General features: G+C 43.4%; 2 protein-coding genes across 3 annotated transcripts; both read right to left on the bottom strand.

The window, feature by feature from the left end:
- Nucleotides 1-410: 410 nt before the first annotated feature.
- On the bottom strand, nucleotides 411-2,886 carry LOC131458620 (P2Y purinoceptor 3). Its single transcript, XM_058627812.1, has 2 exons — nucleotides 2,450-2,886; nucleotides 411-1,951 (listed from the first exon to the last, which is right to left on the bottom strand). The coding sequence occupies exons 1-2, from the start codon at nucleotides 2,884-2,886 to the stop codon at nucleotides 1,012-1,014; spliced, it is 1,377 nt and encodes a 458-aa protein (XP_058483795.1). The 3' UTR covers nucleotides 411-1,011.
- A 2,467-nt stretch (nucleotides 2,887-5,353) lies between these two features.
- im:7136398 (schwannomin-interacting protein 1) lies at nucleotides 5,354-10,694 on the bottom strand. 2 transcript variants are annotated; one of them, XM_058627456.1, is made up of 7 exons: nucleotides 10,470-10,694; nucleotides 9,639-9,826; nucleotides 9,413-9,531; nucleotides 9,242-9,323; nucleotides 8,354-8,467; nucleotides 8,109-8,226; nucleotides 5,354-7,592 (listed from the first exon to the last, which is right to left on the bottom strand). In XM_058627456.1, the coding sequence occupies exons 2-7, from the start codon at nucleotides 9,816-9,818 to the stop codon at nucleotides 7,411-7,413; spliced, it is 795 nt and encodes a 264-aa protein (XP_058483439.1). In that variant the 5' UTR covers nucleotides 9,819-9,826; nucleotides 10,470-10,694; the 3' UTR covers nucleotides 5,354-7,410. The 2 variants fall into 2 exon arrangements, with proteins under 2 accessions (XP_058483439.1, XP_058483440.1); XM_058627457.1 differs by having other exon boundaries at nucleotides 5,354-7,505; nucleotides 10,470-10,692.
- Between the last annotated feature and the right edge of the window lie 3,228 nt (nucleotides 10,695-13,922).

Genomic DNA, 13,922 nt, shown 5'->3' with positions numbered 1-13,922 from the left:
ATTTTAATCCAGACGACGCTGCGAGAAAACGTCAAAACGCGAGCGAGTGACATCACAGAACAACAACCACAACAACATTGCCCGTTAAGCCTCAAGACTGTGGTCTTCTCAGTTCAGTTAGCAAAACCATTGATTATCAAACGACTGCCACCTGACTCTTTAAAGCTGTAGTATGCAACTTGTCATCATAGCGGTGTGGATAAGAAAAGTTTCAGATGTGAATTCTCTGGTTCTCGTTCAGCAGTTTGACGGGATAAACCCTTCTTGTCTCCGCCCACCCCTGCTCTGCGGCTGTATACGCACGACGTGACAATAAAAGTGTGGAGTGCCCGTGTGTTCTTCACTTGTCGAGCCCCCAGGGCCATCGTAGGAACAAAATGTAGTCGGGAGACACCCCCCTACTGGTGGGTCTGTGAATGTCAGGAAATGTGGAAATACTGACATAAAAACATAAACAAATAAATTTTTTTAGGACATACATTTACATAATCATGTGACGACACATTGATTTATACGCCACGTTCCCACCGAGTGGACCGGTTTGGTTTGGTACAGTACGTATTTTTTTCCCTGCGATTCCATTGGAGAAAAGTATCAAAATAACCAGCCCCAACCGTTCCGTTCTTTGGCACCCTTCCCTTGGGGTACCAGAGTACTGTCGTGGGTCGCCAACAGAAAAACGTTGCTCCCTTGCGAGCGGTCTATTCTCATACAAAACTTTGACTTTGTCTTGTTGAGAAAAAAAAGCCACAAACTGAGCCGGACAAAAAACAAGCTGCTGGATCGTCATTGGTGTGACGTCATGCTACGCAGGATTCGGACACTCCGTCTACCAAGTTAAACACAAGCCTGATCTAAAACTTTACCATTCCAAACCGTACCGTAGTGTACTGTACCGAACCGAACCATACCGTGATGGAAACACAGAATTATAGAGAAGATGTAGTCCGTGTAGTTTGTGTGAGTCAGTCAAACGACTTGTGATGTCACTGCATGTTTTATAAAAACGTCTCAGAAGATGACTCTCGAAGACTTGGACTCGTTCTCCATGTGTACTTCCCTTTCAACCTTCTCTGCCGCCTCCTGGTCGTCCTCCCCCATCGCCTCCTTCTTTAGGAGCTTCAGTGGCCACCAGAGGGAGCCACTCCGGTGGTCTCGACGGACAGTGTTTTCTGCAGGCCAGCAGCAGGGGGCGCCCCCTGCAGGCCAGCAGCAGGGGGCGCCCTTATCTCCCGTCAGGAAATATAGGAGGGCATTAAGCCAGGCGTTGCAGGAGGCTAGCGGCCGCGTGACCTTGTAGCAGATGGAAACGGTCTTCATGACGTTGCAGCCTCCGAGCTGCCCGCGCCGCAGGAGCAGGAACAGTGTCCGCGTCACATGGAAGGGCAAAAAGCAGAGCGCAAACAGCAGCGTGATGGTCACAATGGTCTTGATGGATTTCCGCCGGCGGCGGATGTAGTGGGAGTACTGCGAGCCTGAGATGGAAACCGAGGTTCTATCCCGATCTCTTACTCCCTCTGTTGCTCCGTCCCCCACATGACAGTCATCACCACCCGCTATCGAGCTTGGAGGAGAGCGCAGGGTCTGAAATATGGTCCTGACCACCTGAGAGTAGCACCACGCAATAATGACGAAGGGCACGAAGAAGCCCAGCAGATGGAGGACGATTCCGTATGGTACGTAGTCTGCAAACTCCTTATCGATGGCATCGTCCCAGCAGTTCATGTATCCTTCCCCGTCCTGTTCCGCTGTCGTATTCCCACCGTCTCCTTCTTCTCCTTCAGATCCAGGGACTCTGCTGCCGCCGCGCCTGATGTATCCCGTCTGAGCGAACCTGAAGATGGGGCAGGTGAGAATGAAAACCACCACCCACACCAACGCGCAGGTACCCTTCACCACCCGCTTGCTCTCCAGAGTGATGGTCCTCATCGGATGGCAAATCCCCAAGTACCTGTGGAGGACAACCAGCGGTAAGTTTGAATCCCTCTCTTAAAAAACACATAATGGAAAGATTTGATCAAACTGTGGATTTAACTGTTAGCTAAACTCCGATGCAATCCACAGGCAGTGCATCTAGCATAATGCCTCAATGAGTGGCTTTCAGTTCAGTCTAAAGACGATTGGTGTGGTGCATTCCCACAATTATGACGCAAATCCACCCGTCCTCCACGGGCACTGTTCCAGTCTTAGCTGACATGGGGCGAAAGGCAGGGTCGTACTCTGGACAGATCGCCAGTCCATCACAGGGACAAATATAGAGACAAACAACCATTCACTCTCACACTCAATTTGTCCAATTTGCCTAATCCCCTAATCTCCATGTCTTTGGACTGTGGTAGGAAACCGGAGAACCCGTAGAACCCAGAGAACCTATTATTGGATGTTTGGATCACCCAAAAAATGTACCTTTACTTCCCATCCGATCGACGTGTTTTCAGAAGCGTCTTACCTGTGCACAGAGATGCAGGTGAGGAAGAAGATGGAGCAGTAGAGGTTGAAGTAGAAGAGGAAGCGCACAAGGCGGCACATGAAGTCCCCGAACACCCAGCTGTCCCTCAGCACGTAGCTCGCCACCAGAAACGGCAGCGACAGTCCGTACATCAGGTCCGTGGTGGCCAGGTTCACCATGTAGATCAGCGACGTGTTCCAGCGCCGGCCGCCAGTGCCGCAGCAGCCGCCGTGGTGGCGGCAGGAGCGCAGCAGCACCACCGAGTTGAGCGTGAGGCTGAAGAGGAACGTCAGCGAGTAGCAGACGGGCAGGAAGACGTACTTGTAGGATTCGTCGATGCTGCAGGACGACCGATGGAGCGACGAGCTGGGCAGGGTGCCAGAGGTGTTGGCGTGGTTAGCGTCTGCAGTGAAGCTGGAGACTCGATTTAATCCCATCATGAACCTTTGAGGGCTAGTTTTGGCAGAGCAGGATTGGCTCGGGTTCCTCTGGGATCATCTCAGCTTCTTCACCTTCCAGACTTCTCATTGGGAATTCCGTCATTTGTCCTTCCCTTCAGTCTGTCTGTCTGTCTGTCAACTGATCCATGTCTGTAGTAAGACGGCGTTTCTGTGACAGAAAACAAACGATTGTCATTAGTTTGGAAAAGCTCCCTCAGAATGTGCTGATGTCGACTATGTTCCACTCAATTAGCTCGTCAATCATTAGCGAAGCTTTCCGGAAACCTGACGCCGCTCATGTCAAATCATGTCGCAACAATCGTGGCAGTTTTTGTCGAGGTTCTGCTTAATGAGTCGAGACGAGACGTTATTGTTCAGACGACTTTGTTTGCCTTCATTCATCTGATTTTACTTAAACCAACTTCTACATAAATGAAAAGAAGCACAGTACAAAACTAGCTTCTTTCAAAAAAAAACAGTTACACAACAAAAAATGAACGAAAACAAATTTTAAATGCGTGAACATCAAGCTGATTTTACACAAAATACTTTTAAATACTTTTTTTTAGAAAGTTTAATACAAACCAAATTTTTTGTAAACTATATTCTATGCAAATTAAATTTGTCACAAAACTCATTTTATAAAAACATGTACACAACACAAATGAGAACAAATACTGTACATTTTTTTAAAAATTATACAAAAAAATGTTTTTTTTTCTTTACAAACTAAATTTGACCAAACTCTTTTTTCAGGCTAATGATTTTATTTTATTAATTTTAAACTAATTTTAAACACAGTCCTTTAAATACAAACCAAGGCTTTGTTTTTGTTTGTTTTTTTACAAAAACATTTTTAAACATTTTTTTTTTTACAAGACAAAATGCTTTTTTAACTAAATTGGAAACAAAATTAAGTTTTATGAAATCCAGATTTTCTAAAAACTAAGATTTGTAAACCAAATTGTTAACACAATAATTTTCACTGTTAAAAATTGAGTCTCTGTATTTTTTTATTTTGACGCTTCAAAGCTCCGTCTGAACCTCTGAAGCTTTACCTCTGTTTGTCCTCCAGTCCTCGTCCCGTCGTCGTCGCCGTCGTTGGCTGAGAAGTGACTTTTTTTGGGGGCTGCGACGTCTCTCGGGGCTTCTCCTCTGACCTTCAGCTGCTCTGTAAATAATTGATCAGCGTTCATTCAGTCAGAACTGCAGGAATGAAACCCAATACAGGACTGCAGAGCAGCAGCAGCAGCAGCAGCAGCAGGATCTGAAACATAAGAAAAACAACAAGAAATAAAAGTGTATTCTCACCCTGAAGGCCGAGGAGCAGAGGTCGCTGTGTGAAAGTGATTTAAAGACACACGTTGTTTCAATGGGCTCCAGTTTTAAGTCGCGACTTCTGAAAAGAAGTGGATTATTCACGTCTGCCGAGTTCACTCCAAACACCGTCCGTCTGTGCCGTCTTTGTCCAAGTATGAAATAAAGCTTCATGTTCCCCGAGTGTCAAACAACGGGAAATGATGAAATAACAGTGTTTCAGAATAAATGTGGCTATAATTGAGGATAAAAAGTCAAAAAAGAGAAAGAAAAGAGACTCACCTTTGTGTCCAGTGATGTCTCTCTGTCTCTCCTCGCTCTGCCTTTCGTTATCTGAGGCTTTAATTAGGAAGCAGAGTGACTACATGAACACAGCTCCTCCTCCTCCTCCTCCTCCATCATCACCGTCGTCACCGTCATCATCTCTGATTCACGTCCAGTTTGTCTTTTTCCAACACACACACACACACGCACACACGCACACACGGCTGGTGTGTTGAACATGTGCGACGTGAACACAGCCGCTGGTCAAACATCGCTCAGGCAGCAGAGGTTTGAACAAACACGGCGCGCGTGACGACGTAAACTCACTCTGTCATCTGTACATTTTTAAATCTCAGGGTCGTCTCTGCGGGGATTAATGAGCAGGAAAAACTCTTGAAACGTCAGGTTCAAAAATGCGACACGCCAGCTCTGTGGCGCCGCCCTGAGGCGAAACGTGGATGGAGCAAGACGAGCTTACGTTGCACTGAATTTCACAAAACTCGGCGGGGACAAAGACGTCCGTCAGGGCCACGGCCTCAACTTTAATTTCCTCAACTTTTACTTTAATGATTGTCAGAGTCAATGTGAGACAGAACTAATCAAGTTTGCTACATTAGCTCTTTTGAGCCGCAGTCTTTAGGGGTTTTGCTAATTATTATTGTTGCATCTCAAAGAATCTTTATTAAATGTGTGGTTTTTTTACTGTCCTTTGGCCGGCTCCAGACAACATCTACTTTAGTGATGCTACTTTAGCAGCAAACATACAAACGTTACCGGCAAAGCCGCATGGCTAAGTTAGCGACCATACTTTGTGTTTCTAGCGTTTTAATGGATTCTTGTTTCTTTTCTGGAGCTAAAATCAAACACGCCAAAACAAACACACGCCAATGCTAACAACACGTTTTATTTGCCATTATATTTCAAATAAAAAATCCTTTTATTTACATTTTAAAATACATCTCTAAAGTTTGTGGTGAAAAGAACAGTCTTTAAATGCGTTTGATTAAAAATGTTTACATTACATTTCACTGTTTTGTTACAACAAAAACATGACATTCAGCACGACCGGTACGAAAATATAATTTCTTTGTCAGAGAAACACATACACAAGTTAAAGGGGGGGGGGGGTGTAAGTATTCACATAAAACTTGGTTACAATAAGTGGATTATTCCCTTTACGAGTAAACAACAACAACAACAGAATAATAATAATTACTGCCTGTACCTGAAGTTCTTAGCAAATGTCACCAAAATCTTCAAATGTTTCTGTTGTCGCGTTAACACGCTCAATACATTTAGATAAAAAGAAAAGACAGAAAACAATGACATTAAATAAAAACTGCATTTTTAGTGACTTTCTCTTTTGCTTTTTGCATTTAGGAAAAAAATAACGATAGTCTACACCTGCTGCATCAAACAGTAACAAAATTAAATACGTGATAATAAAACTTAAATAATATCAAACTATAAACACAATGGTAACACGTTAATAATCATTACTAAAAAAAAATTGATCCCAAACACTTTTCCTGCTTTTGTCATTTCCCTTAAATGTCTTTTTTTACTCATTTAAATTCAATATTAAATAATAAACACTTGTGTTTAAGTGAAAAATAAGCACAAAAACATCCTTCAGATATGAAGTCACATCAAATGAAACCGAGCACAGTAGAGCTGCTAAATGTGGAGCTTTTATTTTGAAAACTCAGATTATGCCAGTTGTATTTTGGGGTGAAACCAGCAGAGACTTTTATAAGTGCAGGGTTGTGTTTTAATGTGGACGTAACAGAAACTCAGACTTTTATTTTGAAAAGTGCAGGGTTGGATTTTAATGTGGACGGAACAGAAACTCAGACTTTTATTTTGAAAAGTGCAGGGTTGGATTTTAATGTGGACAGAACAGAAACTCAGACTTTTATTTTGGAAAAACAGCAGGGTTGTGTTATAATGTGGACGGAACAGAAATTCAGACTTTTTTTTGGAAACTGCAGGGTTGTGTTTTAATGTGGACGGAACAGAAACTCAGACGTTTATTTTGAAAAGTGCAGGGTTGGATTTTAATGTGGACGGAACAGAAACTCAGACTTTTATTTTGGAAAGTGCAGGGTTGGGTTTTAATGTCGATGGAACAGGAACTCAGACTTTTATTTTGAAAATTGCAGGGTAGGGTTTTAATGTGGATGGAACAGAAACTCAGACTTTTATTTTGGAAAGTGCAGGGTTGGATTTTAATGTGGACAGAACAGAAACTCAGACTTTTATTTTGAAAATTGCAGGGTAGGGTTTTAATGTGGATGGAACAGAAACTCAGACTTTTATTTTGGAAAAAGCAGGGTTGTCTTTCGGCGTGGTAAAAAGAAACTTTGATTTTACATTGACAACTGTGGGTTTCAGCATGGACAAACAGTAACGTGTAGTTTTATTTTAAAAACTGTGGGGTGTGTTTTAGTGTGGATGAATAAAAACTTACGCTTTTATTTAAAAAAAAATGTGGGGTTGTGTTTTAGTGTGGACAAAGAGGAACCTACAGTTTTATTTTGAAAACTGTGGGGCTGGGTTTTAGTGTGGACAAACTTGAACCTAGAGTTTTATTTTGAAAACTGTGGGGCTGGGTTTTATTGTGGACAAACTTGAACCAACAGTTTTATTTTGAAAACTGTGGGGTTGGGTTGTAGTGTGGATAAAGAGAAACATACAGTTTTTTTTTGAAAACTGAGACTCTTCTCTTCCTGATTGATTCTGTCACGACTCGACTTCCAGCCGCGAATCAAAGCGTTGCTGACTTCCTGTCAGGAAAAGTTTTGACCTTGACGTCGTCAAACCACTTTTTCAACTTCCCTCCTCCCGATGTCCACTCTTGTCTCCGTCTTTGTCCATTTCCCAGAGTTAGCGGTTCGGTTAATGTCAGACCTGGTCCAAGCGCGGATGCCCTACGTCCAGTTAGGTCAGGTCCTGGACGTCCAGCAGCATGGCGTCCTGTGTCGTCCTCCGCTGGTCTCTCACCAGCAGGTGGGTCACGAGCTCCGAGCTCAGAGCTACGAAGACGAGAAGAAGACGGAGAAACTCAGACGAGACAAAGACGGTGGACACACACGTGGTCTCCACCGGAGGGCGACGCTGAGCTGAATGGCACAACAAGAAACTTTTAGAGTTTGTGTTCACTGACCTGGTCGGGACCAGGAGACCAAAACCTGGTCCTTATAAGGCAGAATCTCATTTCTGAGGAATTGGTTAAGGACTCAGATGTGTGTGTGTGTTCTTGTATTTGTTGCCTCTTTAGGATCTTTACTGACCTTGTCGGGACCAGCAGTCATCACGGGGACCAAAACCTGGTCCTGCCACATGTGGTTGAGTTTAGGACCAGGATTTGGGTCTGTGTGTGTGTCCGTGTGTCTGTGTGTGTATGTGTGTGCGTGTCTGTGTGCCCGTGTGTGTGTGTGTCCGTGTGTCTGTGTGTGTGTGTGTGTGTGTGTGTGTGTGCGTGTGTGTGTGTGTGTCGTGCGTCTGTGTCCATGTCCATGTGTGTGTGTGTGTGTGTGCGTCTGTGTCTGTGTCTGTGTCTGTGCGTGACTGTGTGCGTGCGTGTGTGTGTGTCTGTGTGTGTGTGTGTGTGTGTGTGTGTGTGTGTGTGTGTATACCGTGAACTTCCTGTTGCAGTGACGCTCTCATGCTGCTGAGTTGCTGCACTGAACACTCCTGGAGCTCCCAACGCTCCAGATGTTTCCTCTTGGCAACATAACAGCTGCTGGTCAGACGCTGCAACACACACACACACACACACACACACCATCAAATATCCACACGATATCACAACACTATATGTATGTCACTCTCCTTCCGTTCGTCTGTCCTTCCTCCTCTCCTCTCCTCTCCGTCCCTTTACCTCCGTCTCCTTCTGTTCGGCCAGCAGTTCGTCCCTCAGCGTCCTCAGAGCAGTCACCACTTCCTGTTTCAGCCCAGAGGCATGACAGCCACTGCGTCCCGTCCCCGCGGTCACCTGATGGAGGCATAACACCCGTGGTCAAACGATGGCGACATCGGAACGTGTCAAACAGCTGACCAGGTCTCACAGCTCTGGGGGGCGCTGTTCTGCGACTAAAGGTCCAGTTAGACAGACTTTTCCAACAGGAAAGTGAAGTTTGTAAACCGCTCACTCTCCCACACCAAAGCCCATAGAGAAAATCACTGATTTTAACATCACACACACACAGGAGGTGTTGATCCACTGCTGCCTCCATCACTAAGTTCAAATGTCTTATTTTAGTGAATTCGGCATTTGAAATACAAAGTTCAGTTTCACCTCAGTGACACAAAGTGACCACACGAGGCAGCAGTAGACCAGCAGCTCCTGTGTCCCCGTGAGCTTAAATCACTGATTTTCTCTATGGGCTTTGGTGTGGGAGAGAAACTTGAGTTTCCTGTTGGAAAAGTCTGTCTAACAGTGAGATAAAGATAAAGTGAGAACATGTTCTTAAGATATCGTACACTTAAGCTGACGTAGATCGTATCAGGTGACTCCCTTTGATAAAGGTCCAGTATGTAACACAGGAGGCTTTATTGACAGAAATCAAATAGAATATCCATATGTAGGCTTCTATCAGAGATTAAACTGCTATCATTTTGGCTGTTGTGGTGTTAGAATTTGAAGCAGCGGCTTGCTCCTCACACAGAGAACTAAACTTTCTGCTGTGAGTGCACCAGTTCTTACGGACTGCACCTTTAAACGTCTAAAATCAACTATTTCGGTGTCCCTGTAACGTCAGTCACTGACCTCCTTGTTGTTTCCGTCCTCCTCATCTTCACTGTCTCCGTTGTTGATGAAGCACAGCTGCAGGTTCCTGTGGTTGTGAAACCTGTGGAGAGAAGACGAGCAGAGCTGGAGGACACTGGAGGACACAGATGTAGCTCAGTGCTGCTCGTGTTCACGACGCGACGTTTTTACCGTGACGCGACGACGGAGACGCGACACCTCGTGAAGTCGTCGTCCTCCTCCTCCTCCTCCCCCCACACACCTGTCCACACTCCCCCGGCACTGTCGTCCGTCCTCACCCCCGTCCCCCTCTGCAGGAGACAGGACACAGATCATGAACTGGTTTCATGGAAACTTTGAGCATCTGTGTCTCACACATGTAAATGTGTAAATGCCACCACTCTTCTTTGTGGCTGACCTTTGCCCTTTCCTTCCTCTCCTGCTCCTGTTTCTCCAGCTCAGCTATCCGCTGGCTCAGGTCCTCCCAGTGCATGATGGGAAGGTCCTGGTAGTCCTGTGAGGACGCAGCTGCGAGGTCGTCCTCCTCCTCCTCCTCCTCTTCCTCCTTGTCCTCGGCCGTCTCTTTCTCTCCCTCCATCAACCTCTCTGGAAATAAACAGTGATTTTTATTAAATGTTATTTTTAATGTTTAGACTCAAATATTATTACAGAAGTTTTACGACCGCATTTAAAAAAAATAAAACTGCATAAACTCTTGAGATTAAAGTCAGATTTATTAAAAACAAAGTCTGAATTCTGAGAATACGGAGCATTAGGGCCCTCCACCCACTCACCACTCTATCCTCCACAGATTAAAAAAATAAAATGGGATGAATTCCGACTTAAATCTCTGAAAGCTAATTTTAATCACAGAATTCTGACCCTTTTTTATTAGAATTCTGACTTTAATCTCGTAAATCTGACTTAATCTCAGAAAACTGACTTTGATAACAGAATTCATGCTGTTTTGCTATATATAGATATTTTTCACATGTGGCCCGTATGTAATTTATTGAATAGCTTTTTTTTTTCTGTTAAGGTGTTTACGTAGTAGAAGTCACTGAAGTACTTGTCTGTCTGTCTGTCTGTCTGTCGTGTTTCTCGGTCTCAAACTTTGACAAACGTCTCCTTAAATGGTTGAAACTTCCCTCCGCGGCTCCGCGGAGCTCCGCTGTCCCGCAGACAGGTCTCCCTCCTCCGGCTGCAGTTGTTTACCAGCAGCGGGGGGAGCCTCGGAGCTTGTACCCACCTCAGTCACGTCCAGGCGGCCCCGCTGCTCTCCGACATGTCGCCCGCTCGGGCTCCGCGCAGTGCGGCTCTGACACCGGAGCCAGAATCACAGAAACATCCAGAAGAAGTAGAGAAGTTAAACATGAATACATTAAAAACAAAAAGGGACATAAAAGAACTTTAGCGGAGTGTGGACTGGAGGAAGAGAGGCAGGACCTTCGTCTTCCTCCTCCCCCTTCCTTCCTCACCCCCTCCGCTGTTCCCTCTTTAACCTCTTGGCTTCGGCGGTTTAAACGGCACTGATGCCGGTGCTGCTCATGTGTCACGTGAAAACACGGAGATCGTGATTGTGGCCCCCAAAACACTTTCAAACCACATTATTTATCTCATTAAAGCTACAGTATGTAAACAGTGCCGGCCCTGAGTAATTTGGTGCCCTAGGCAAGATTTTAGCTGGCGCCCCCATTGCATCGCAGCAGTCAATTTCACAATCAACTTTCATACAATCACACAGAAACTGCATGTGTGTATTCAAGATTTTATTTCTTTGAGTAAAAAATATCACACCAAATAAAAACTAAAGAAAGAAACAAGTGATAAAATGAAATAGGACAGGAGCACCTGATGCTGTGTCACTGGGCTGTGCAGAGGTAGACGGGACAGGAGCACCTGATGCTGTGTCACTGGGGTGGTACTGAAATATTTTAAAAGTGCATCTGAAGAGAGAAGAGAAGTATATGTGACGACTGCATGTTACATTTTAATAAAAAAAACAGATGCTTGGTGTGCTATACATGAGACTAATAAAGATGATAATGTGATGAGATTCATTCAACTTTATTGTCATTGCAATGCAATTCAGTCTAACCAGAGTGCAAAAACCAGTAAAGTGCAGTGAAATGAATATATATGTGTATATATAGCCTATGAATGATATGGGAAAGCTAAGGTATGAAATATTAACAGTAATACACTTTAACTGCACTTTAACACTGATGTAAACTTTAACAAACATAAACTGTGACACATAAAACCAAAGGCTTACAACCACCCTATTACAAAGGGGACGGACAACTAAAAGCATTTTAACTGACATACAAGCAGGAAAGACACCTGTAAAATAACACCTGAACAGGCCTAACGTTAAGTTTCCAAACGTCCCTGATGAATTTAAGGTGTAGTAACATTAACACACGTCGACTCAGCTATTTATTGATTAAACAATGTTGCTATCGTCCGAAGTAAGCTAGCAAGCTAACACCCTGCTCCAACAACGGTAACTACGATGCATTAAACTATTCATTTCATGCACTTCATCACATTAACATTACTGTACCTCTATCTTTTTCACGTTTTTCTTCCTCTTCTTTCCTTCTTTTCCTTCCTTGGGCGCCGGATGGCTTCAGTCTTTTGGACATAATTCCGATACAGTGTCATTAATCTTTTTCTTCGTCTCTGGGTCACTGTCCGGTCAGATTCAGGCAGCTGGCCTCTTGACCCCGCCCCCCTCACAGAGGGCAGGTACAGAGCGGCGGCTCGTTACACCCAGAAAAAAGCCTTCTGCATTATTTAATCATCTTTGCTATGACTTTATGTTGCTGTGGGCTTATATAATATTTCGAAATAATAGTAATAATGGCACTGGTAAAAAAAAATAAAAATAATAGTATTTATAATTCCGCAGACGGCGCCCCTAGCATTTGCCTATACTGCCTATGCCCAGGGCCGGCTCTGTATGTAAATCATAATACACACATTGCAAACAAAATAAAATGTATTTTATTTTGTTTAAAAATACACTTGTTTTGGTTTACAACAATCAAAATTCGCTTGCTCTGACTCTTGTTGTTGTCCATGGGTTTTTGACTGTGCGCGGGGCCTTAGGAAGCTGCCTGCTGATTGGCTTGGTAGTGTGATGCTACAGCATGCGGTATGTCACAGACCGTACCGCACTCTTTTACTCTGGTACGCCAAGGGAAGGGTGTCAACGAATGGAATGCAAAATATCGATTTAATCTTTCAATATTTAAGTATTTGATTTGTTTGAAAATACACTTTTTGTTAGCAATGATTGAAATGTCACTTGCTTTGCGCTCTGTGACCATGGGCGGGCAATTAGGAAGCTTCCTGCTGATTGGCTACCGGGTTTTGGAGCAACAGCTCAATGGACGGAAGTAGACTAAGTTTACAGTTATTATATTATTACAAATATTATATATACATATATGTTTACGTACAGTATGTATATGTATATATATACATATATGTATATGTACAGTATGTATATGTATATATGTGTGTATATATCTTATATATGTATACGTATAGTATGTATATGTATATATGTGCGTACATATATGTATACGTAAAGTATGTATATGTGTGTGTATATATATACACATATGTACACGTACAGTATGTATATGTATATATGTGCGTACATATATGTATACGTACAGTATGTATATGTGTATATATGTGTGTATATATATACATATATGTATACGTACAGTATGTATAGGTATATATGTGTATATATCTATATATACATATATGTATACGTAAAGTATGTATATGTGTGTATGTATATATATATCTATATATACATATATGTGTACGTAAAGTATGTATATGTGTGTATGTATATATATGTATATACATATATGTATACGTACAGTATGTATATGTGTGTATATATATATATATATATATACACGCTGTGTATGTTCTTTCACACCCTTCCCTTGGAGTACCAGAGTAAAATAGTACGCTAGAGTCTGTTCATTTTAAATCAGCTTGGACCATCCAACGGGTTTTATAAATATTGGTGCTTTTCCCTTTTTCCATGATACTGTTCTAGTACGACTGGACTGGGTTTCTTTGCTTCTCCATCGGTGAATAGGTGATAGAATCTGGTGTTTTTGACGTCAACAGACTGAAGGTCACTGATTGGTCAGAGAGTCTCATCACTGAAAGAGTCATGACCGTGACGTCCGACACCAGAATCAAATCCAACAATGTCCAACTGCAGATCAAAGTTAAGATAACATGCGTTCATCTCCAACATTTAGCAAAGGAAAGGAGTCTGGTGTACTTCGAGGCAGCACTGCTGAAAGTCGGCGATTGTGAGTTCAATCACGACCACGTTCAGTGGTATTTCAGTTCAGTGACTGTGTCAGACGGAGCCTGTGCTAATTCTGTGAACAAATCTTTTTCATGATTCATTTCACCCAAAACAACTGCTTTACAAGTCTCTAGTTTGTGTGTTTGTGTGCGAGTTGGCTCTCCAGTCTGGATCTGTGTGTTGGGCGGCAGTGACGGGGTTAAGAGGCCGAGCCTCCCAGTGTCCGGTTTCACCATTTTTTAGCGATGACGACTCAAAGCAGATGGAGGATTTGGAGGATTCACGGCAACAAAGGAAACACCGCAGGATTCCAGCAGCATCCCAACAATATGCCTGTGACACCGTGGC

This window comes from Solea solea, chromosome 4 (assembly GCF_958295425.1).
Source record: "Solea solea chromosome 4, fSolSol10.1, whole genome shotgun sequence".
Taxonomy (NCBI): Eukaryota; Metazoa; Chordata; class Actinopteri; order Pleuronectiformes; family Soleidae; genus Solea; species Solea solea.
This window is presented reverse-complemented; position numbering and strand designations above follow the sequence as displayed.

Bases quoted from the DNA above. Each gene is read 5' to 3' on its own strand.
- LOC131458620 (XM_058627812.1), bottom strand. From the start codon at position 2,886: ATGGGATTAAATCGAGTCTCCAGCTTCACTGCAGACGCTAACCACGCC. The intron at 1,952-2,449 runs GTAAGACGCTTC...TGTCCTCCACAG, and splicing joins ACCTGCATCTCTGTGCACAG to GTACTTGGGGATTTGCCATC.
- im:7136398 (XM_058627456.1), bottom strand. From the start codon at position 9,818: ATGGAGGGAGAGAAAGAGACGGCCGAGGACAAGGAGGAAGAGGAGGAG. The intron at 8,468-9,241 runs GTCAGTGACTGA...TGCCTCCATCAG, and splicing joins AGGACGGAAACAACAAGGAG to GTGACCGCGGGGACGGGACG. The intron at 7,593-8,108 runs GTATACACACAC...TGTGCCATTCAG, and splicing joins ACTGCAACAGGAAGTTCACG to CTCAGCGTCGCCCTCCGGTG.